General features: G+C 37.7%; 1 protein-coding gene across 1 annotated transcript in view; it reads left to right on the top strand.

The window, feature by feature from the left end:
* The window catches only part of CRIM1 (cysteine rich transmembrane BMP regulator 1 (chordin-like)), a 175,396-nt gene that overhangs the window by 72,426 nt on the left and 77,138 nt on the right, over window positions 1-25,832 (top strand). Inside the window, exon 5 of the mRNA XM_010004603.1 lies at window positions 20,460-20,702. Coding sequence (XP_010002905.1) covers window positions 20,460-20,702 — 243 coding nt within the window. The remainder of the gene's footprint in view (window positions 1-20,459; window positions 20,703-25,832) is intronic.

Genomic DNA, 25,832 nt, shown 5'->3' with positions numbered 1-25,832 from the left:
AGTAACTTAGACTCTCACGTTCTTTCAAGATCTGCCAGTACCTTTTTGTGCTGTTGCTTCTACATGTGCTCTAGGAGTTTGCTTGCTTATTGTAAGACTTCATCGTTTTCATGTTATGTTTTGACATTTGGCTTCTGTTTCACTTTGACTTCTTGCTCTGAAATCTAAAACATTACAGAAATCCTTTTCTTGGTGTCCTGGTACTGCTCATGAAATTGAAACACTTCAGTAGAACTGAGAGTACAGTAAGCCTGCTAGAGTTGAAATTGCTCTGCTCCTCACAGATATATGGTGTAAGAAAATGTTTAGGTATTGTTTAATATATAAAGGATTTATTTTTTATATATGAGATTTTAGTGTCCTGCTAATATGCCCTTAGAAAAATTTCTTTTAAAGTCCAAGAGTATTTATTTTCTGTTTAAAAACTACTGCAAATAATTCTAATAGTAAAAACGGAGAAGAGGTTCCAGTGTTCTTGTTATTCTTCAGGGGGAAAAAAGTGTTTTGATCTTGCTCAGTATGCAGATCTGAATTTTACGTGCATATATAAATATACCAATTATTTGTATATTAAATATTTTAATAATGTGTTAATAAATGTCTTTTACATAAACAAAGAACAATATTTGAAATCTCTAAAAGAAACAGCTCTGATCTATTACGAGTGTACCAGTATAATTTTCTTCTTGCCTGAACTGTTAAGTGGATAATTGTTTTTATTTAACTGTAACATGATAGCGTTCTTGAGGCACAGAAGTGATACGACTACAGCATTTCAGCCATGTTAGTATACAAAATGTTGCCCACTTACTGTTGGCTCCTGTGAAATTTTTCTTCCCTTTATTTTCAGATCATCATACTCTGCTATGTTTTGTAATAATCGACTGCATCCTCTATTGGAGAATCAATATGCCTGGTATTACAGGACAAACACAGAGCTTTGGTCATAGGCATGAATTCCAGAATGTTTGTTTTATTTCAGTGTTCATCGCAACCACGTCTTTTTTTTAAGTCAAGTGCTTTTAGTTGAACTGAAAATAATTTCTTCTTGGAAGTCTTGCCTGCTTATATTGCTTTCCTAGAGGAAAAAAAAAAAAGTTACTGTTGGCCAATCATGTATGTAATTAAACATAGTATAGGTATAAATAATACGTATCTGTTAGTTATTCTGTGTGGTCATTTTGATATGTTACCACACAACATGTGGTAAACCTGACACTCATTGTAATGGGAATCTGGTGATAGCTGAACAGTGGCTGTTGTATAGGTGGGTGTGTGCAGGTGGAAGAATGTAACCTGTAGTATCGAAGTTCAGTATGTTGGGACATGCCTTCTACTTGACCTGTATAAACAAGTCTGGAGCCTTTTCAGACTTGTTGGGACACGACTGTGCATCTGAAGACAGGCTGCACTAAGTGACAATGGAGGAGATCAAGCTTTTCAGTCTCTTAGGTGTTGGGGTTTTTGCTAGGAAACAGATGAACTTCCAGGATAACTTAGGGTTATATTAAATAGTTTGGGATAAACTGGTCTTGAATTTGTTGGGAAGAGTACTTTTGTTTCTCCTCAGTTGTTACTCAGTACAGATACTCCCCTGGTGTATGCCCCTCCATTCCATGCTCAAGTTTTATGAATATAAATAAGATGGGAGGGAAGGTTGTTTTAATTCATCCTAATGTTTTTGGAACTATCCCCTTAAATCAAGTCAGTAATTACTAAAGAATTTACATAAGTCTAGAATTAAGCTTATTTGCACATTAGTATCCATATAGCTCTCTCTTAGCTAGCAAATTAAACTAAGTTCAGAATTAATATTTAGATCAAGCGTGAACAGTTCATCTTATCTGGCTGTGTGGAGATTATATTGCATACTGAAACTGGGAAGTCTAGATGGCAAAATATTAGAATCATAGAATAATAGAATCATTAAGGTTGGAAGGGACCTACCTCAAAGATCATCAAGTTCCAATCCCCTTGCTATGAGCAGGGAACTCTACCACTAGACCAGGTTGCATAAGATCTCATCCAATCTGGCCTTAAAAACCTCTGGGGGTGTGGATCAACAACCTCCCTGGGTAACCCATTCCAGTTTCTCACCACCTCAGACTAGACCAGGCTGCACAAATTCTCATCCAACCTGGCCTTAAAAACCTCCAGGGAGGGGGATTCCACAACATCCCTGGGCAACCTGTTCCAGGGCCTTACTACCCTCACAGTGAAGAATTTCTTCCTAATATCTAACATAAATCTCCCCTCTCTCAGTTTAAAACCATTATCCCTTGTCCTATCACTATCTTCTCTGATGAGAAGCCCCTCCCCAGCTTTCCTGTAGGCCCCTTTTAAGTACTGGCAGGTGCTGTAACATCTTCCTGGAGCCATCTCTCCTCTAGGCTGAACAGCCCCAACACTCTCAGCCTGTCTTCATAGCAGAGGTGCTCCAGGCCTTTGATCATCTTGGTGGACCTTTTATGGACCCTCTCCAACAGGTCTATATCTTTCTTGTGCTGAGGGCACCAGAGCTGTACACAGTATTCCAGGTGGGGTCTCACCAGAGCGGAGCAGAGGGACAGAATCACCTCCCTGGCTCTGCTGGCCACACTTCTTTTGATGCAGCCCAGGATGCAGTTGCTCTCTGGGCTCCAGCACACACTGGCGGCTCATGTCGAGCTTCTCATCTGCTACCAGCCCCAAGTCCTTCTCCTCAGCGCTGCTCTCCAGCCTTTCTCCCCTCAGCCTGTATTTGTGCCTGGGGTTGTGCCAACCCAGGTGCAGGACCCTGCACTTGGCTTTGTTGAACTTCCTGAGGTTGGCACTGGCCCAGCTCTCCAGCCTGTCAGGGTCCCCCTGGATGGTGTCCCTTCCCTCTAGGGTGTCAACCACACCACACAGCTTGGTATTGTCAGGAAACCATTGACCACAACTCTCTGGGTGTGGCCATCCAGCCAATCTCTTATCCACCGAGTGATCCATCTGTCAAATCCATGTCTTGTCAGTTTGGAGACCAGGATGTCATGTGGGACAGTGTCAAATGCTCTGCCATCATCCACCACCTCTGTAGCCTTGTTGTAGAAGGCCACCAGATTGGTCAGACATGACTTGCCCTTAGTGAAGCCATGTTGGTTGTCACCCATCACCTCTTTATTTTCTATGTGCCTTAGCAGACTTTCCTGGAGGATCTGCTCCAAGACTGCCAGGCACAGAGGTGAGACTGACTGGCTTGTAATTCCCTGGGTCTTCCTTTTTCCCCTTTTCAAAAATAGGGCCTATGTTCCCTTTTTTTCAATCAGCGGAAACCTCACCAGACTGTCATGACCTCTCAAATATGATGGACAGAGGCTTAGCAGCTGCATCCTCCAGCTCCCTCAGGATCTGTGGATGAATCCCATCAGGTCCCATAGATTTATGCACCTTCAGATTCTTCAGATTGTCACAAACCTGCTCTACACCTATGGTGGGGAGTAATTGACTCTCCCAGTCCCTGCTTTCACCTGTGGCCTTTATGTTGAGGTTGGAGCACTTGCCAGAGAAGACTGAAGCAAGGAAGTAATTGAGGATCTCAGCCTTCTCAATATCCTGTGTTGTTAGCTTGCCCATTTCCTTCAGGAGAGGGCCTACACTCTCCTTGGATGTCCTTTTCTTCCCAACATACCTAAAGAAGCTTTTCTTATTGTTCTTAACATCCGTGGCAAGATTTAATTCTAGCAGGGATTTGTCTCTCCTAACCTAATCCCTAGCTGCTTGGACAAGCTCTCTGTAATCCTCCCAGGATATCTGCCCTAGCTTCTACCCCCTGTATCCTTCCTTCTTCAGTTTGAGCTTTTCTAGGAGCTGCTTGGTCATATCCACGCTGGCCTGTTGGAGTTTCTACTTGACTTCCTCTTAGTTGTGGTGCAACGCTCTTAGGTGGGATCCTTCATAGCCTGAACAAGATGAAGTTCCTAGCAAACATGATGAACACTTCTCTATGAATAGAGCAGTAAATGAAGTGTAGTACTCTGAAAATTTCCTCTTGTTTTCTCAGAATTTTTCTCCTACAGGTGAAATTGAATTCAGGCCACAAGCTAAGAGATGAGGATGACAAAAATTTTCCTGCCGCAGTAGTAATTTGGAGACAAAATTAACTTCTCTTTTTGCAGTTCAGAAACTTCTGCTACTGCTCAATGTTTGAACAGCTACAGGAGACATAACTGAGACAGAGGGAGGATAAAAAAACTGAATCCATGAATTAAAAAAAAAAAAAATCATCTTTTAACTTCCCTTATCGTGTTTGTTGGTCATAAACATATAGCTCAAAAAGAAAACAGTTAAAGTTCTTGGAGTTTCTCTTTTACTTGCTGGACTGCAGAAGCTGATGGCAAGAAGCAGAACCTACCTGAAATGGTTTTACTGATAAAGAAAAGATCATACTGTGAGCAATATGTTACTGATTGTAGTAATTTCTGCCCTCATGAAAACTGTACAAGGGAAAAAACTTACCTGTCACAGGCAGGAATGATGACTTACCCTGACCAAGACTGACAGTGCAGCAGATTGAACATGAGCCAGCAGTGTGCCCTTGCGGTGGAGAAAGCCAACTGCATGCCAGCTTGTATGAGTAGGAGCTCAGCCAGCAGAGCCAGCATGGGACATATTCATATCTTCTCTTCACCCCTTATTACCTGCTAGGGTTTGTTCTGCAGGTCCTGTTCTAAACATTACTGGACATCACTTCACTCTCCTACCCCACCCCACCCTCCCCCATACACACACATACAAAACAGCTGGATAATCACTGTGAAGAGCAAGAATATTAATGTTTTGTAGGGGAGGAGCATTTTGGTGCCGTGTTTACAAAGCAGCATATGCAAAACAGTATACAAGATGTAAACAGTTACAGCCTTGAATGCTCTATCATTATGATGCACATTCATGTCTATCTGTTTCAATAGAATTGTGATATTCACTCTCTTAATGTCAGATGTAGAAATGTTTGGAAAGGAAGCCCTTGATATTTCCCTCAGCTATCCAGCTAGTTGATGGTGGATGTGTTATTTACAGATTAGGAAGCTCATAATAGAAATGTAAAGAGCTTGGGGTATACACAAAAGAGCACAGGATTCCCATCAGTGTATCAAGCCCAAGTTACGTGATTTGCCTGTTTCATATTCTGACTTGCCATTGTTGATCAGCATGGACAAATAAAGGTTGCTAGTGTCATTACTGTGGTTTACATTTGGAAAAAAAAAAGTAGACCTTTCTCAAAGAGATTTGATGACCTTGCAATTCTGTTGTGTTGAACATCAAGTTCTTCAGTCAGCAAACTTTCCTTTTAGAATTATTGATCCCCTTGGTGAATTACCAAGGTTATTTTTTATGGTGGAAAATATAGTCCTATAATTATTATAATAATGAGAGAGACCAGGGGCCACCGAGTTCTTTTTCACTCTGTCTTGCAGAAGTCTTGGGACCTTTGTAGAAGTCTCATGAGGTTCTTGTGCTCTTTTTCTATCTTTCTCTATATGATGTCAGTCAGAACTGATATTTTCAATGAGATGTCAACACTTTACCTGCTTCTTACTCTGTGGTTGGTTTAGCTGCTGCCTATATCTCCTATATCTTTCTTATAGTGCAATTGGAACAGCTTTAAAGTTTACTCCCTAGGGCCCACCCTGCTGGTACAGTGGTTGGCTCTTCTACCTGGCCTTTGAGACAGCTGCCCTCTGAAAAACTTGTTTATGGAAGATTAACCAAAATGTGTTTTCTTCCGCTCTTGTTTTATTCCAATCAGTATAATATGCTTCTAGCAAGCTACCTATCTGTATTGTGGTTATATAAACTAGGGCTTAAGGGATAATTAAACAAAGAAAAATTAATACATTGTACTTCGGTGTAGTCTGAATGTTGACTACCTAAAACTTGGTAAACTGAAGTTTCTTTATGAAACATCAGTTCATAACTACTTGCCAGTAACTGATAAGTGAATATTCATTTGATGGTACTTTGTGTTACCATCAGCTGATTTTAGTCAATTAAGTATATTCAGAGGCAGTTTTTCTGTTCAAGAAAAACTTGTGCATTTTTTTTCCTGAATATTCAGATTTTCTAGCAGCTGTATTATTTTCAGATACATACTAAGCAGTTGGGTGTTTGCGGTGTATGTTTGGGTTTTCTTTGGGAGTTTTTATCGTAGCACATATGGTCTTGACTGAAAAAAAAGTATCATGTGTTGTACAAAACATTATACCAGATGCAGAACAAGTTCCCCAGCACTTGTATGTAAAATGGGTGCTAGATTGGAAAGTGAAACAGGAGGTTGTCTGAGTTACTGAAACTAGGAATAGAAACTCAGTCCAGTTGAATGTGGGGCTAAAATTTTGTGTTAAGTCTTCTGAATTGTTTGCCTGCTTAGTTATAAGCCCCTCTGGTATTTTTGTATGTTTCTGTTTGGTTTGTTCTCTTCTTATGATGCTTTTTCGGGGGCGGAGGGGTGGGGTCAGCACATTAAAGGTGATATTTAAAAGACTGCTTCACAGGACATTAGGTGGGTTAAGCATAAGATTAGGAGAAGTACTGGAAGTTAATTATGGGAAAGATTCATTAAACTTCCTAGCTTTGCTTCCTTTTAAGCATGCACCTAAGGCATTAATGGGACACAGTGAATGGGGAGGGTATGCATGTGGAAAAAAATCTAGAGTAAATTTTGTAATTGTTGTATTTAAATTATTCTTCCTTTTTATGTGGATGAGATTCTGAAGGCATGCTTTAAAGGTGAGAGAGTCATCATATTTGCATGCTGTTTTACCATTACTGCTATATCAGTATTACTCAGTCTTAATCTTTCCTGCACTTCAGAAATTTCTGATAAATTGTGGTAAGTCTTGATCCATATATCCATGAAAGGAAGTATTTATCCTCTGTTGAGAAAATGCATTTATTGCTTAGATTGAAAGAAAGAATAGAGTAGTAGTGTTTGATTGCCAGCACTAAAACTAGATGGTATGTTACACAACTTAGTCTGTTTGTTGAAAAAAAAGTGTGCATTTTTAGTTATGCTAAGGAAAGTGTCCTTTAAAACTAACCTCATTAGTACTGCTTTCATTAAGACCTACAAAATTTTTCATTCTTTCTCATTTACTTGTGTTGCTAGTGGTTTAATAGCAAGACTATGAGGACTGATGTTTACTGTGGCAGAGGTGTCTTAAGTGGAACAAGAGATACCTCCTTATGTAACAATACAGGATTTTATTCTCTGGTGCCTCTTTCTAGCCAAATGGAGAAAAACAATGGAAAAACAATGTTGTTTGAAGTAGCATCCCTCTGGCATGCATAACCATCAGTGTTTATGATGTTTGGTACAGCTATGTGGTAGCTTTTGCTTTCTTCTGTTACATTGTTGGATGCCAGCAGGCTTTTTTTAGCACTGCTTAGGCTTTGCTGACTTCTGTAATACCAGTTCTTGGCTTGGCCTGTATGAAGGAATATGTTCTCAACCTGTGGATTTCTTAAATGCATTGCATGAATTCATACAGTCAGTGCAGTATCTTGGTTGTAAGGATCATGGCACCTTTGAGATGTAATTTCCTATTATTTGCTAGTAACCTCAAATATTATTTTTTTATTATCATTTTTTGTTAGTCTGGTTCAAGAATAGTTTTGTTTTTTTTTACAACAGCTATCAGTTAAAGTTCTGGTCTTACTGTTTGTGTTGTTTTCCAGAATGTGTTTATCAGGTAGGGTTGCTGTCACTGTAATGTTAGAGTGTACAGAACCAGTCCCAAACACAAACACAGACTGGGTGGAGCATGGATTGAAAATAGTCCAGAGGAAAGAAGGACTTAAGGGTGGTGGTGAGCAAGAAGCTCAACATGAGTTGAAAATGTGTATTTGCAGCCCAGAAAGCCAACCGTGTCCTGGGCTGCATCAAAAGAAGCGTGGCCAGCAGGTCAGGGGAGGTGATTCTCCCCTTTTACTTGGCTCTCATGAGACCCCACATGGAGAACTATGTTCAATTCTGGAACCTCCAACATAAGAAGGACACGGAGCTCATGGAGAAAGTCCGGAGAAGGGCTATGAAGATGATCCAAGGGCCAGAGCATCTCTCCTATGAAGATAGGCTGAGACAGTTGGGGCTGTTCAGCCTGGAGACGAGAAGGCCCCAGGGGAACCTTATAGCGGCCTTCAAGTACCTGAAGGGGCTACAAGAAAGCTGGGGAGGGGCTTTTTACATTTTGGGGAGGGTATGTAGTGAGAGGACAAGAGCTAATGGATCAAAACAGGAAGAGGGGAGATTTAGGTTAGACATAAGGAGGAAATTATTTAGTGTGAGGGAAGTGAGACACTGGAACAGGTTGCCCAGGGAAGTTGTGAAAGCCCCATCCCTGGAAGTGTTCAAGGCCAGGTTGGATGGGGCTCTGAGCCACCTGATCTTGTAGGAGGTGTACCAGACCATGCAGGGGGTTTGGAAATAGATGATCTTTAGGATCCCTTCCAATCCAAACCATTCTATGATTCCTCAGGGTATAGGGTGGTAATTGTTCAAAACTTTGCCCGTTATCTTCCTACTGGTAGAGTTTGTCCTGGTTCCATGGGGAGCCTGTCAGCTCTTCAAGTACATCATCAGCCAGTCTCTCCTGTTCTGGAGTTGCTAACATCATTTTTGTGGATTAGATGCCATCTTACATTCTGGACTAGTTTATTAATAACCTGGCTTTCCTTGTCTCTGAACCTGATACTCTGTAAAATTATGTTTGCTGCAAACTTACGCGTAGGTTCAATGTACATTGATTGTGTCAGATTCCTGAGCCATGCCCTGTTCAGAGTTTGATCTAAAAATGGCTTTGGATGTGACTGAATCCCAATCCTATGCAAGCAGTGCCATCATGGAAATCTCACTAGGAATAACACTCATTTGCTTCAATTCACTCACAGAGTGCAATAGTGCCTGCATTTTGCTAGCAGCAACTTCTGTCAGTACACGTAGTGTTCCACAAAGGTATGTAGCCTGTACTTTAGTGCTCATAAATTGATTCTACATTTGAGGCTAAATCAAATCTCCCTAAGAAATTATGCTAATTAAATAAATCTGCAGCTGAATAGCTTAGTTTTTTCTTTTTCTAGTTATGTCAAAGAAGCTGGTGTGTAAAACACCACAATATGCTTTTCTGTCTTTTTCTTTTGTATTATAGTAGATTGTTACACAAACCAAGCCTGTTGCTACATATTATGCTTACGGAGATGTATAATAAGAAAGACATAAGCTTAGAAAAGATGTTAAGTTAGATACTTTATGGGTTTGCTTTAAAGAAGGTATAAATAATAAGTAGATAACTTAAGAGGAAAGGACAATGAAGAAGAAAGAATGAGAAAAACAGAGGGTAAAGAATCAAAAGAAATAGCTGAACCAGGGTCATTTGTGATACTCTACTAGTTTGATAGTTCTGCTAAAGAAAAATAAAACAAAAAAATACACTTGAGAAAAACTGATTAACATACTTGCAGTCCTCTAGACTATTCCCCTTTAAGCTGCTCTTGGAAAAGAGCTTTCCAGCTAGTTAATACTCAACTGTATGCTTCAAATGGGATCAGAAACTGAATCTAATTAAAGAATGTTGCAGCCAACAGTATTTTGAAATTGAGAGATTATTTTTATATCTTTGGCATAGGGTTGTTGGGGTTTTTTTCCAGACTCACTAGCTTTTGTTTGTAATAAAAGGTGTTGGCATTCATCCAGCTTGAAATACAGGGGTCCAAGTTTAATGACTACAGCAGTCAGCAAAATCCTTGTACTAGTGTTAACAGAAGCTCAGTGCTGTGTAAGCTCTGACTTTCTGCTTTTTTGTAGTTTTGATATTTAATTCCCTCTGTGGGATGTTGCTACTTTGAGGCAGAATAAGGAATGCTGCAACAGGGTAGTGATATCTAGTAGCATGAAATGTATGATGGGCATTTAATGCTACCAGCGATGTTTAATATATATCACCTATTTTGAGTGTTTTTATTTATATACCTGAATAACCCAGTGCAGGCACCTCTTCAGTGACTATGAGAGGAATCAAAACTGTGGATATTGGATGCTTCTCAGTTAATGTCAAAAAGTAATCGGGATTGTTACCTTCGGTTATGTATGGCAGTTTTGCAGAATGGGGCAGCTTGTTTGCCCTTCCCGTACTGTGGTTCCTTGTGGTCTTTAATCTGTTTGAGGATCAGTTATTAATACACGTGTGCGTGAGACTTATGTTTTTGGGGGGTTTTGTTGTTGTTTTTTGCTTTAAATGTGTAGATGGTTTTGGTTTTGATACTACTGTAGTTTTGAAATAGGAAGGTAAGATGATTCTCAAATTTCCAGTTGTCTGTTAATTTTTCTAATCAGTTCTCAGTTGTGCAAACAGTTGTTCAGCTGTCTTCTCAAGCTTAAAATGCTTATAGCTTAGACTAAAATTAAAATTGCATATGCTTCTTTTTGTCTTTTGATGTTTTTCTTTTAATTCTTTTTTCATTTTTTGTGTTTGATTGACAGTTAAGAAAAAACAGAAGCTCATCCAAACTAGCACTTAAAATTAGTTTTGCAAGCAGGAACTTGGAATTTAACAAAATTAGTTATGTGTTCTTTAAGTGGTTGATTTAATTTTATTTTTCTTAATGCACACTAGTTCTTTGGATTCAGGAAAGCCTGTATCCATAGAATGTTAAATTTTTAATATTCCATATTTTCACATGGAATAGGAGAAATCACCTTCACTGTAAGAAACAAAGAACGGAGTGCTTTCACTTCTTTACAACTGTGTCTTCTCATATGTCTTCTGATATGCTGCTTAGTTTTTGTTCTTCTATCTTAATTGTGAAATTGACATTCTGTTAGAAGACTTTGTCTCTGGAGAAATTATAATGATTTATGTGGAATATCCACCATCTCTGTATTCAGTGAAATGCTCTTAACTAGAGTTTAGTTAAAAGTAATTTCTGTGGAAAAACAGATCTAGTAAAAAAACGCATCTATTTTTTTCTGGAGGACAGAGCTGTTTAGTAAATTATTTCATGTTAACAACTTTTCCTGAAATTGGAAATGTAGTAAAAATATTGTAGACTCTCTTCCCCGCGAGGCACCAGTAATTTTAACTGAAGAATTCACTGTGCCAGTATAGAATTTACCAAAAATGTAATGGCCCCATTTGCTTTACTGTCATATTTCTTATTCCAGCTAGAGCTCTTTTTCTGTTGCCCTAATTAATGCATTGTAGTTTTGTTCAGTAAGTTGATGCAGACTTGGTAATTGAATTGCAAGGTTGTAGTTACAGTCATTGGTATTAAAATTCATTCTAAGGAGGCAAATTTAACAGAAATATTCATGTTAAAAAATAAAGGGGAAAAAAAAGAAACCAAGATAATCTCTGGCAATATAGAAAATTTTATGTCACAGAAATGCATTTAAATTCTCGATTTAGAGAGGCTGTTTTGGAAGAAGCCAACCCAGAGAAGTCAAGAAAGATGAACCATAGCAGTTGGAGAATGAAAATGGCTTGAAACACTTGGGCATTGGCCTTTACTTCATTGGAAGCAGTCAGCTTTTGTTTGCCAATAAGAAGGAAACAATGCTTCTCTTCCAACTTTATCATAACGACAGTCTTAGGTTGGTAAAGAGAAGAATGGAATGTTCAATAGGGTTGATTTTTCTTACTTTACACATCTTGAGTGTTTTTGTGAAACAATTTAAGAAATATGTGATTTAAGCTGCTAACATACAGAGTTCCTTTGAACATTATAGTTAGGAAAGCTAGTTTACATGATGGAGTTTGATAGCCAGAAGTATCTTAAGGCATTTAAGTTCTCATTTTATGGTAAAATGGCTTGAAACACTTGGGCATTGGCCTTTACTTCATTGGAAGCAGTCAGCTTTTGTTTGCCAATAAGAAGGAAACAATGCTTCTCTTCCAACTTTATCATAACGACAGTCTTAGGTTGGTAAAGAGAAGAATGGAATGTTCAATAGGGTTGATTTTTCTTACTTTACACATCTTGAGTGTTTTTGTGAAACAATTTAAGAAATATGTGATTTAAGCTGCTAACATACAGAGTTCCTTTGAACATTATAGTTAGGAAAGCTAGTTTACATGATGGAGTTTGATAGCCAGAAGTATCTTAAAGGGCTTTAAATTTCATTTTATGGTGTGTGGGTTTGGCTTTTTGTGGTTTTTTTTTTAACATGAGCAGAGATCGGACAACTTGAAAAAAGCACCTGTATGAACTTTGTTTTTTATTAACTTCATGAAACACTGAAGGGCAGGCAGACAGGAGTTGATTCAATTTCACCAATAACAAGTTAGCTTTTGCATCTCAGTTGCTTTTTTACAATTAATCTAGCTCTAGAAAACTAATTGCTTTTGCTGTTCTGAATTTTATCTCGGTTGGTAACTTCTCACATATGTGAATTCCCGTTTTGTTGTGAAATCTTGCATTTGTTTTGATTGTAGTTTGCATTTTTTTTGCAAATAGGGGTGTTTTCTGGGTTGTTGTCCTCCTTATGATTTCAGACTTCGATTAGGAAGCAAATGGTGATTTGAGCCTACTACTTTGGGTGTGGTTGTGTGGTGTAGCATCTCGTTCTGTACTTGTCCTGTCCAGAGCTGTTTGTCCTTTTTGGGGTAACATTTCCCTGCTCAAATTCAAATCCCTTTCTCCCCGTCATATCAATGCAGTACCATCATCTTCAATGAATACTTGATTTCTCCAGGTGTCAGCTAGCTTATATTTTTCTTAAGCTATATTAAGAAGAATTGTTCCAAATATTTGTGCTTTATCATCATTTATTTTGGTACACACTCAGCATTACCTTTGGTTTGCAGCTGCTTGTATCATTGCAATAAAGAATGCTTTCTGCTGTAGGTAAATTTCCTACTGATGGGTATTTTTGTAAGTCATTGAAGTATATTCAGTTTATACTGGTTGCAAATGTAGTGTCTTTATTTTTTGTTTATTTTAAAAATGTTTTGGCATTCTTTAAAGTATTGCATCTGGAGTTAAGACCACCTCATTACTGTTCATATATTCTTCTTTTCTTTAGGGATGTCAACTGATCTGCCAATTTAAAGATTGACCAGGTGAATGAGCAGTATCATCCATCCAGAATAATAGGCTCTTTTATAGAAATCACAGTGTACAATGTTATTCCAGTCATGACAATATTGGAAACACTTCTTTTTGTTTTGGTTTGGGTTTTTTTGCAATGGAGGCAACCCAGCTGTAAATCTGACTGTGAGTAGCTATCTGCACATCTCTTCATCTAAATTCTGAAGGATTTTCAATGCAGAAGTTTAAGGGTGGTTTATTGCTACTAAAAGCAGTGCAGTTACCAAGGGAAATGGATCCCATTACTGGGATGTCACACCTCCCTCTCTGGGCTTGTTTCCTTCTCTGCATGTGCAGTTCTGTCAGAAAGATACTGTTATCAATTATAGATTTGGATTAACTTGTTGGGATCAAGGTGATAACTGATATTTTTTTAAAAGTTAATACATATCTATTGAAAGCAAGTTTTAAATTAAAAGGAGGAAAAGGAAGACTACCTTTGCATTTTACAGATAGGACCTTTCTAAGCCCAATGGAGAAATGCTTTGAGCTGGGAGCTCTGAGCCCAAACACAACTACTGCCACAAACATCATTGGTTTCATAGAAATTGGGTTTGCGTTTAGACACAGATTGTCTGATAAATCCTCTTTGGTTCTGTTTAACCTTTTCTTTGGTAGTCAACAGCTTCCCTTAAGGCTTGATTACAATCCTGGTCTGCGTTTGGGTTCTTAGTATTTTTCAGTACAGGAAAATAAGAAATTTTAAGGAGTGGATTTATAATGTCCTCACAGCTTCAGCATCCAAATGGAATTATTATCTTTCTTGCTACTAGTTGTCTTGAGTGGCATAACCCTTGTTCCTGGTTATTTGATCCTGGAAATGAAAAAACTCTGGCAAATTCACAGTGAGCACCATATTGCAAATGTGTATATTGACAAGTGCATCTTTAATAAACCTTGTGTCTGTGAGTCTTTTTGTGTGTGACTTTTAACCCAGGTTAGTTTCAGACTGTTGCTGATCTTTACAAGAAGATTAGGATAGGATATGCTATGCATGAGACAGATTGTCCCACTCTGAGGGACAGTCCAGAGTGTCCAAATGCTGGAAAGCGAAGCAAAGGTTGTTTAAAAAACAGGATGGATTTTAAATTAAGTTCAGATTTAGGTAAAAGGTCAGGCTCTAGTTCGTTTTTTTATTTGTAGCAGTTCATCCGTATACAGCACTGTGCATATTGTATGTGTAAGGTAATCTCATTTTTTAATCTACTATAACTGTTCTTTTGATTCTTTAAAATCCTTTTGGGTATTTTGCATTCCGATATCGATCCCTGTCTGTCTGACTGCTTCAGCTAGGTAATCATTTTTCTTGTTTATCCCTAATCCTTTTAATATTTCCTTCCTGCCACTCTGTAACAGTACAGTATGCCTGTTGTTTGGAATGTGTTTCAGTGATAGCTGTAAGGCTGTACAGTAAAAATGGCTGTATTTTAGCCTAGAATTCACAAAACCAGTTTACAATGAAACAAAAATGCAAAGCTGAACATGCGTCTTGAAAGTACGTATGCTGGCCTTAGTGCATCATTTTGCTTAGTCAAACAAAATGTTAATCTTTGTGAACCTTACTCTGTTTTTTATTCTTCTTAGGGACCTAAGAGAAAAAATAAATCATATTCTCTGTGTATATGCAAATGTATATCCATATGTGTATATATTAAAAACTTGGTTTTAACTGAGCAGCTGTAGAATAGTTTAGGTATCTTAGTGGAAGCATTCAGGTCCAGGTCTCAGATAAGTTCACTTCAGCCTTCTGTTTGGATGAAAATGTCTTTGTACCTATGGTGATTTGACAAAAGTATAAAAATGCCTCCCTGAAAAGGTTTGCAGAAAAGCACAGACCTGTTTCTTTTCACCTGAAGAATGAGAAGACCCTCCCACCCTCACTGGGGCTTTTCTTCTCCATTTCTCCCACATGAGGTTATACCTGAAGGTCCTTTGTCTGACAAATGCTAACTGGTGTGCTTTTCTCGTTAACTAAACTTGGCATATACTTTATCTGCATGTCAAAGTACAGCATGCAAGCATAGTGAAGAAAAATAATTTGATACATAGGTGAAAGTAAAGTTTTTAGTTCTTCAGGAACCATTTTTGTTTCCATACTACATTTGTACTATCTAGGAGGGGATATGTGTGTATGTTTAGTTGGGTTTTGTTACAACTACTCTACTTTAACAAAATAAAGAAAAACTTTGAGGTTAGGCTCCCACTATTCAGTGACTATTCATAAAAACACCTCTAACTGTGAACAGCTTGAGAGAGTATTGTGTAAACCTTTCAGGAAGGCAAAGAAGTTACCTTCTCTCAGAGAAAGCACTGGTTTTTACAAAAACTTTAGTACTTTGCCATCATACCTCCACTTCTCTGTGACAACTTCATGAGGTCTTGGGAAGCATAATTTTAAAAAAATCCACATCTTGATTTCTTCTTTTTATTCTTTGCTTTGAAGATTGCTCTCCTCCACCTTATGTACTTTATAAAAAATATACCATGGTTACAGTGAAAGTTCAGTTTGAATGTTATGTCTTGACTTCTGAGATGCTACAGGTTTCCTGTGTGCTGCTGAGCTGAAATGTTTTTTAAGACATCCTGACTCTTTAAATGAATGATCCCTGTTTTCACTTCAAAGCACACAGCACATTGTAACTTAGCCAGCCTTTACTGTTCAGTTACACTTTGTAACTTAGGTGTTTGGGTTCTTCTTGGTAACTGTAGGGTGTCCTCCAGCAAGTGCCTGGTAATGGCAGGTTGTTCTTGCACACTAACTGCAGAGGAACAGCAAGCAAGCCTGAACCTTCAGACCTACAGAAAGTAAAGGTTGTCATGACATGCAAATCTGTGCAAATCTGTTACTTGTAGTAATCTATAGCTAGAGTAATAGTATTACCACTGCTAAACTCCATATTTTTATGCAGTCTCTAGGGCTGCCTTTTAGACTAGAAGTTTGTTTCCAAGGTTAGGAGTTGTATTTTGAATTCATCAAAATACCGGTTTTCCTTTTTGGATTGTATTCCATTTATCTTTCCAGATACATTTGTGAATAGATAGTTTGTAAAAGCTTGACTGATCAGACTCTTGCTTTATCTCTGTAGAGATTTTTTGTTGGCTTAAGACTGGTGAGGTGTCAGAGATACCAGTACGCTTCCAGCTTCAGTGGTGTTGGATGAAAAGCTATAAAGAGAATGCGTCCCACAGAGAAACCTCATCAGCAAATCAACTGATAGTTTCTGCTCTTTGTGTAGTCATTTGAAATACTGCTTTTTTTTTTTTAATATAAAGGCAACATTTGCAGCCAACTAAGTTTTTCTTAGTGGGTTGTAGGTTATCTATTCGGACTCAATTTATGAGAAGTTTGGTGGATGCATCCTTGACAAGTAATTGTTCTCCTTGTTAATGGTTTCCTTTTTTATAAAGGAGAGACTGAAATGTGATTGAGTTGTATATGCTTTTTCCATTAACTGTCTGGTTCTGTGAAAATTGAACAGCAAAATTGTTTACAATTCCTCACTTCATTACATTAATTGGTGACTTGTATAAACAATTTCTTGCCTTGCTGAAACAGTCAACTTATTAAATGAACCTATGAGCTGAGCTGGTTCAAGGATAGAGATGGAACAAAGTTTTACAAAAATATTTTTTTCATTAGCGTGATCAGTGTCCTGAGTACAAACTCTTAATTACAAAACCAGGCATCTCCTTCAGCAAATAGTTTCACTGTCTTTCTACATATAGTTAGGGTTGTATGAAATTGTTCTGAGGGAATTTAAATTTTGGATTAGGAAAATGTGACACATGCATATGTTCTTGCCATGTAATTTGTGTGTTAAGATGCTTCTTTATTCAGGAGTAAGTATCTTATTTATTTGCTGTGCTGATTTATTTCATAGTAAGTCATGTATATAGTTCTCTCTTTGATCGAAAATCTCATTTAATTAGGTTTCATACACTGCTTTGAAAAATAAAGTTATCCTGTTTCTGGGCATGCATAGTAACAGTTTATATTCTATTTATTATCATAATTAAGATAATAAAATAAAATGGGTATTATGTCCCAATACCTTTTTCTGACTTTGAAGATGTTGGTTAGGAAGATCTTGATTTGAATAATAGACAGTAGCTTAAAACAACATCTGGAAGACAGGTCAGTGCTTCATAGTGTATGTGTGTATTTGACAGAGAAGGAGTAGGTTGTTGTTGTGCATCTTCTGTCGTCTTTTGAGAAGATGCTTAGGAATACTCCCTGTTTGGTGAATAAAAAGGGTAATGTAGCAAAAATATCTCTGGTGACTGACTCCACAATTATTTTTTGTGGAATCCAGCTTGCCCTACCTTTCTGTGTTTTGAGATTCTGTTGTTTTATTGTTAATCATTCGTCTCTGACATGTTATTTTAAGTGTTCCTTTTGTAAGGGCTGAAAGTGTTAATAAAGGAAAAAAGTGCTATTAAACCATCCCTCTTCTTCGATGAAATCTTAAGTAGCTGCTTGTAATGGAAATAAATCAAGAATCCTTCTAAAGTAGTGACATTTGTGCTTGTATTAATGTTTGTCATTTATTTTGAGAACAAATTCAATTTTGATGCTGCTTTCAATCAAGTAAGCTAAACAAGTTTAATCAACAAATTGTAGAAATACCTTGTGTATAAATCTTTATCCATGTTAGTAGAGATTATGAGTACGCTCACCATTGGCTGAGGCAACAAGAAGAAAAACTTTGCAACTTTTCTTAATTACTGCTTGAAAGTCATGTCTTTTATACAGGCTAGGTATCAAAAAGATGAGCCCTCATCAGCTTTTACTGAACTGCAGTAAAACAGAACTCCTGTCTTCTTGTATTACAGTGAGTGCGCTGGGTGTGGGATGCAGTTGCAGTAGTGTAATGCAAGCTGATTAAAGTTTCCACAAAAGGATAAAACCACATCTAAATCAAGAACCAAAACATTACAAAGTCTCCAGAATGTTTCTTTACTTGTCCTTGACTTTGCTGAGGGATGGAGTTAGGAAAGCTGAAGGACAATTGTCTTTTGGCTGATGCAGCTTGGGTTAATATATTTGACTTAACCATTGCTCAGCTGCATTTGTATCCTGGGAAGGCAATATTTTACCACATACATGGTTTGAGATTATAATTTGGAAGCACAATATTTACACAAGTGGTTATAGGGAAAGGGTTTTGTTTGTTTATATTTCTGGACTATCAAGTACAAAAGTGTTAGTGACACTTGATTAAAAAGAAAGATTTAATTTTTATTTCTAAATATCTGCTGGTGTTATACAACCTGGTATTAAAACACAAACATGTCTTTGCAAGGCGGTGGTTGATTGTGTTTAAACCATTTCCTCTGAAAGAAATCCTGGTTTTATTCAATAGTAGAGACCCATTGAATTCTGCTACAGTTAACTACGTTGAGCATAATAATGTGAAAAAGACTATAAAAGTTAGTAACTATGAAACAGTGAACATTTAATATGAGAAATCTTGTCACGGTTCTCTATTTAAAATTTCTTCTACTTTGAAGAAACATGAGGTGCTTCTTACATACTGATAGTAATGTATTCTTATTTTCTTCATATTTTTGCTAGGTGCATGTATCAGCTCCAACAGTAGGCTTTGCATTGGTTTCAAAATAAATATATAGAGAGTCCTAACTAGTCTGAATCCCAACAGTTATTATATGTATTTCTGACAAATCTTGCCTTCCTGAAAGCTGGTTTAGATGGTCGAATATAAACGGTCCTTAAGGAAACACTTATCTTAATATGCATGTATGTATGTGCATACACACTGTCAAGCAAAAAATAGTAGGTAAATTTATCAAAATATATATAAAATGAAGTCTTTTCTCAAGAGAGACTGCATGAGGATGGGATTATCTGTTAGTCATAGAAATCAGGAAATGGCTGGATACATAACACTAGGGCAGATGGATTGATGCTCATGGTTGATCCTTAATTTCACACTGTTCATTAACCTCAAGGGCTGCTACTACACTACAGTTCTATCACTTCTCTGTGCACACTTGAACAATGTGCAGTGGAAAATGAAAAGATTTTTAAATGCTAAAATGTTGAGCCTTTTATTATAGCCAGAAACTAAAGAATATCTGAAACCACTGAAAACTAGCATGTTACCTATTCTTTTTACAACTTTCTGTATGGAACCTCTGTAACCACTAATGTTCAGTCTGAAAAACGTGTTTAATAAAGCAGATAAGACATAAACATAAGTGTAGGTGTAAAAAAAATACTGGTCTTAGAAATGTTATTCAAAATTCTAGGCAAAGTACAAATCTGGCCTAGGCTATTTTTAAGATAGATGGAAATAGTTGAGTTTTTAACTGTAAGAAAAGAGTTATAATGCTATCTAGTATTACATTAAAGTTAGCTCTGTTGCTTGTAAGAAAAAACGTAAGTACTTGCACATGAACAAAATGTTGTAGTTATTTTTTTATTCTGTTTTGATGTATTTGGCAACTAAAACTGAGGCAAATGTTTTTATATTTGTTATTTCCTTTTGCAATTACTAATACTAAGACCTATCTTAGTATTTTTCTAAACGCTTTTATGTCTAGGACTTGTATCCCTCCCTGAAACTAATGGACAGTTAGCAAATCAACCATGTAGACAATCAATATTGCTTTGATTCCTTGATATGACCTAGAATTCCAAAGAATATACTGAAATTCAGTGTAAAAATTATTCTTGAGGGGGGAAGGCAAAAAACAACAAACAAAAAAACAAAGCAAAAATTGATGTGTTGCTTTTAGTTCAAAAAACCCTAACCCAGTATCCAGTAACTTCAGTAACTCCAGAAAAGTGACTTACCAAAATGTTGGAGAAGATATTACTTAGTTTTTATCAGAGGTGCTCATGTTTGGTATGTGTTATTCAATCATTGAAATTATCACTGGAGATTGTTGGGTTTTTTTAATCGCAGTAGTTTAAACATCAGATTAATAAATTTAGAGTTGTTTTTACTTGTTTCTACTATTCTCCATCTAACTTTAAGGACAACAACCAAAGTAGTAGATGTAGATGTAGACTAGTTGTTTCTTAGTGTTATGGCCAGATGTGTAGCTTCATGGCTGTTTTTTGAGGTTGTGTGCATTCAGAAGTCACTGATACATATCTCACAAATGCAGAATTTTTGTAAAGTATTTTCAAAAGCACCTGCTGTTTTGCAAAATCAAGATTTTTTAAAAGCATATTCTGGAATTTTTTGCTAATCAGTCCAGCAGCAGCAGTTTTCTTTTTATTGTTTTTTTGGGGGGAGAAGATAAAGGAGCTTTATCTGAGTTCATCTTTACAGCTTCAGTGCAGTGTTTTACTGACATTTATGGCATGCTGATTTTTCTCTCCCTTTCAGAAGAGAAACCTGACTGCTCTAAGGCCCGCTGTGAAGTCCAGTTTTCTCCTCGCTGTCCAGAAGATTCCATCTTGATTGAAGGCTATGCTCCTCCTGGTGAATGCTGTCCACTCCCGAGCCGCTGTGTGTGTAATCCTGCAGGCTGTTTGAGGAAAGTTTGCCAGCCTGGCTATTTGAATATACTGGTTTCTAAGGCATCAGGAAAGCCAGGGGAGTGCTGCGATCTCTATGAATGTAAACCAGGTAAAAGTGGACACCATTTTTTTTTCCCTCATTTTTCAATTATTTTCTGTCTGACAATAACATATAGTTGCTTATAAGAAAGTTTATATAGCCTCTATATTTTAAACTATTATATGAGGACAATACCCATTTAAAAAAAAAAAATAATAAAAAAATTAAAACTATTATGGTGAATTTTACTTTTTTTTTTTTCTTCAGACATTAGTTTAAGCTGAGCAACAAGGGAAAAGCAGCCTAGAGAGAATATTGCATTTCTGTAGGTGCTACTAGTGAAAGTGATGTACTTTATATACTGATCACATTATACAAAGGTTTTTACAGTAGGGCTATGTTGTGCATGAACAGGAATTAAAGTTCCTGGTTTAAGATTTTTGTATATTACAAAGTGATGACCCTTAAAAACTGGAGAGCAAAAGTATTGTGGAGGAAGATCATGAAAGGCTTTACAGCATTTTCAATATTTATCCATTTTCCACTTCATGAGAACATGAATCATCCTTTCTTGTTATTAGTCTCAGTGAAGTGGAAGATGTAATTCACTCTTCGTTTTTTATCCAGGCTTTGGTAAAGGTGAATAATAAAAACAGAGGCATGAAAGCAGGCATATAAAATTGAATAATCCAAAATCGTATATGCAAACAGGTTTGAGTATGCTTAACCTGTGCCTTTCCTATGCTTGTTTAACATTTTCTTAAATCCTCCACAGGAGATGACTGTATAGTATTTGCATCTGTTAGTACTTCTCTTTCTGTTTTTCCTAATATCCAGTGCAAATTTGCCTGTGTGGAAATTTATGCAAACCTTTTCGTTCTCTATCCAGAGTAGATGGTGAACAAGTGTTTATAACAATTTTTGCTCTGGAACATTTTGTCTACCTTAGTGGTCTATAATCTAGATTTAGCTGTAATTTCTTACAACGTAGTTTCCTTGGACTCCTTCCATGTTTTGCTGACCCTGTGTAAGTTTTCTTAAGTTTATCCATGTAGCTTTAAAATGTGATGATCAAAAGCAGAGTACTATTTTGGGTGAATCTTCATCAGCACTAAATACTGTAGAATATTTACTTTGTCTTTCATGCCAAATTCTAAATAAGAACTGGCTCTTTTGCAAGAGTTATATTTAGTTTGTGAAATGCAGTGGATACCAAGATCTTTCTGTGGTATGACTGTTAACTGAAGCACTACTTACTGAATTTTATCTTGTTGATTTGGGATTATTTATTTACTTCTCAAAATAAATGTTTGTTCTGATCATATCCTCCCAACTGTTATTTGCCATCCCATCTTGTATTTTGCAAATAAATTAGTCCCAACTTCCCTTTGTAGGTTATTTCTTGAAGGTTGTTTTCACCTTGTTAGTATTAGAGAATCTTCAAATTGAATATGCAGTTATTTATTGCATTGGTGGATTTATGTAAGTCTGTGTATGTTGTTTTCTGAAGTAGTTTGTATTTTCTGTTGTAGGGATTTAAGACGTCAAGGTATATAGGACTGGGCGCCTATTAGGAGGGCAGAAGAGCAGAGGCTTTGAAGTGATTGGGGAAGGAGACTAAGGGAAGTGTAGGGCTTTGCAATGGTGGTTAGAAATGAAGGCTAAGGGGAAGCAGAGAGTTCTCCCCTACCTTGGGAATGCAACTAATTAGTCACTATATAGCCTGATTTTTGTCAAGTTAAACTTCAGTGGCTCTTCAGGTTGACTTGTAACTTTAGTCTAGATGTTTGTTTTTTACTTTCCCATTTGACATAGTGCAAAGGTTGCAAAGGAAAAACAAGCAAACACAGACTAGGAGGCATGGCAGGGAGCAGGTGAATGTTGACAAATCTTAGTGCACTAGAAGCTACTTAACCACAGAAGGTTTGGGGGTTTTTTTAAAGGACAAATATTTGCAAATCTGAACTTTTTGGTCCATTCTTTACTCAGAGCAGAAAGTGTAATTGCTATTATCAGATGGAGCCATGTTATGTTATTCATGAGAGACTAGTTGAAATTCATCCGAACTGAAAGCAATGGTTTGTTTCTTAGCTGCTGTAGAAGCAGACTGTGTAACCTCGTACTGGACCCTGAGAAAGCTGTGACTTCTGGAAAAATATGAACTATTTCCTGTGCTGAGCCACAGTGGTGCACCAGAAATGGAAATACTGCCTTGATGTGCTTGAGGGTAGGAAGGCTGTGGATCTGGACAGGCTGGGTTGATGGGCTGAGGCCAATTGTATGAGGTTCAATAAGGGAAGTGTCATGTCCTGCGTTTGAGCCACAATAACCCCAAGCACCACTGCATGCTTGAAAAGCAGGGCTGGAAAGCTGCTCAGAGGAAAAGGACTTGGGGCTGTTGGTCGAGAGCTGGCTGAATATGAGCCAGCAGTGTGCCAAGGTGGCCAAGAAGGCCAGCTGCATCCTCGCCTGTATTAGAAATAGTATGGCCAGCAGGACTAGGGAAGTGATTGTCCCCCTGTACTCAGCACTGGTGAGGCGGGACCTTGAGTTCTGTATTCAGTTTTGGGCCCCTCACTAAAATCACGTAATTTTTTGTGTTGGAAGGGATCTTCAAGATCATTGATTTCCAACTCCCCTTCATGGGCAGGGACACCTTCCACTAGAACAGGCTGCTCAGAGCCCCATCCAGCCTTTGTTTGAAGAACCTCCAGAGATGGAGGTCCCACAACAACTCTGGGCAGCCTGTTCCAGTGTCTCACCAACCTTACACTGAAGAATTTATGCCAGAAGAAGGACATCAAGGTGCTGGAGCGATTCCAAAGAAGGGCAATGAAGCTGGTGAAGGGTATAGAGAACAAGTCCTGTGAGGAACATCTTGAGAGAACTAGAGAAAAGAGGCGGAGAAGAGACCTCTCTACAACTCTCTACAACTACCTGAAAAGAGATTGTAGTGAGAGGGGGACTCATCTCTTCTCCCAAGCAACAAGTGATAGAAAAAGAAGAAATGGCCTTAAGTTGCGCCAAGGCCAGGTTTAGATTGGCTGTTATGAAAATTGTCTTTACTGAAAGAATTGTCTGGCATTGAAACAGGCTGCCCAGGGAAGTGGTTGAGTCACAAACCCTGCAGGTATTTAAAGGACATGTAGATGTGGTGCTTAGGGATGTGGTTTAGTGGTATACTTGTGAGTGCTGGGTTAACAGTTGGACTTGGTGATCTTCAAGGTCTTTTCCAACCAAAACTATTCTATTATTCTATCCTGGACCTTTAGATGCATAGATAGCACTTTAAATCTTGCCCCCAAACAGTACATTCTGTTCTTTGAAAAGCCAGTATAATATGTAAAGGTGAAGTTGAATATACTTGCACTAAGGTATTCTACTATGAAGCTATTTTTACCTAGTCATAAACAGTTTCATTATCAGAGATGTTTGGTTTTATAGTTGACAAAGGAGGTTGCACATTAGTGCAGCTATGTCAGGGTCTGAAACCATAGTAGGATTTCTGCTACATTCTTTTAGAAAAATGACTGAGATGGTACTATATACAAATTCAGTGCATGAGAAAGTTCCTGAAGACTTGTGAGCAGAGGTTGAGTAGGTGCATCTTCACAAATAGGAAGCTGCAACACATTTATGAGTTCTTGATGATGTATATTTGTCAGACTATATATTAAAAGTTTAACATTTCTATGACAGATAAAAATCATTTTCTTTAAACAGGATTTTAATTTCTTTTAGCTTATAATAAAATATAGAATGCCAGTTTATAAAAAATCTTACAGTACACTATGTAATTATTGAAATCAAAGTAAGGTGTGAAAACAATACTGGTATTTCAGTGGCAAATTCTTGCAGTCTTGTTTTTTAGGTCAGTAGTACAGCTTAATCTGGGAAACATCTTAAGGTAATGAAGGATCTGATTATGGACCAGTCTATAGCCTTATATAGTATTTTTATCTTATCTGGAAGTTTGTTTCAATACTTTTTCCTGTTTGAGAAACCCATTTAAAACTGAAAAAAAGTGGAATTTCTTTTTCCTTCTTCAAAAATTTTTCATCTTTATCTCTCTTGTTCTATCTCATGTGAGAAAATGCTGCGAGAACTGAAAGCGTTCAGCTTAGAGAAGAAAAGGCTTAGGAGTATCTCATCAATGCATATGAATACCAAAAGGGAGAGTGTAGAGATGGAGCTAGGCTCTTCTCAGTGATGCACAATGGAAGGGGCACAAACTGAAACACCAGAGGTTCTCTATGAACATCAGGAAAATCTTTTTCACCATGAGGGTGACTCAGTACTGGCACAGATTGTCCAGAGAACTAGTAGACTCTGTCCTTGGAGAAAATCAAAAGCCATCTACACACAGTCCCGGGCAGCCAGATCTGCATGGCCTGGCTCAGGAAGAAGGTTGGACCAAATGACCTCCAGAGGTCCTGTCCAACCTCATCTGTTCTATGGTGAATCTAATAATGTAATAATAAAGATCTCCCAGATTGAACAGAAGACTGAGGTGATGTATAAGTGTAGACTACAAAATTCTGTGGGTGGAGGATAAGGTCAGTGCTACTAATCCCTACAAGAACTGGAGGCCACTCCAGTAGTAGTAAGAGATCAGTATAAAATAAAAACAGGTGAAACAAATCAAGCAGGAACCACTGAATGACTACAGCCACTTAATGACATGAGAATTTGCTCTTTGAATGCTCTTGATTTGGATTTTGTAATTATTTTTTTTTGGCTTATGTCGCGAGCCGGTACCAGGGGGCTACTGGCTGTCAGGATGTTTTCACGACTTCCCCCCCCAATGTGGAGAGGTTTGTTAAAAAGCCCGAGCGTCCACCTCTCTCAGAGGAACGGTCACTGAGGGTTCGTTTCTAAGAGGGTAGATTAAAGTACCCTCCCACCACGCTCACAAATTATTACTGAGACCAATGTTTAGTTTGCAATTAATCAATTTATTAAGGGATAATACAAACTAAGGGATCAAGGTTCAGGAGAGGTTAACTAGGTATGTATACTGGAAAAGGAATTCAAAGGCACTAAAGTTTATGAAGGCACACTCCGAAGGAGAGGTGTAAATCAATGAAGTGAAAGGGTAGGAGTTGAGCCTAGTAAGAAAGTTAAAGTGTGTGTGTGTGGTGTGTGTGTATTTACCCTCCTTCCTTGCGTAGCGCAGTTCTCGAAATGTGCTGGCAGGCT

The sequence above is a fragment of the Chaetura pelagica genome, unplaced genomic scaffold (genome assembly GCF_000747805.2).
Source record: "Chaetura pelagica isolate M959 unplaced genomic scaffold, ChaPel_1.0 scaffold278, whole genome shotgun sequence".
Classification (NCBI taxonomy): domain Eukaryota; kingdom Metazoa; phylum Chordata; class Aves; order Apodiformes; family Apodidae; genus Chaetura; species Chaetura pelagica.
The sequence above is the reverse complement of the archived record's forward strand: the minus strand, read 5'-3'. Positions and strand labels throughout refer to the sequence as shown.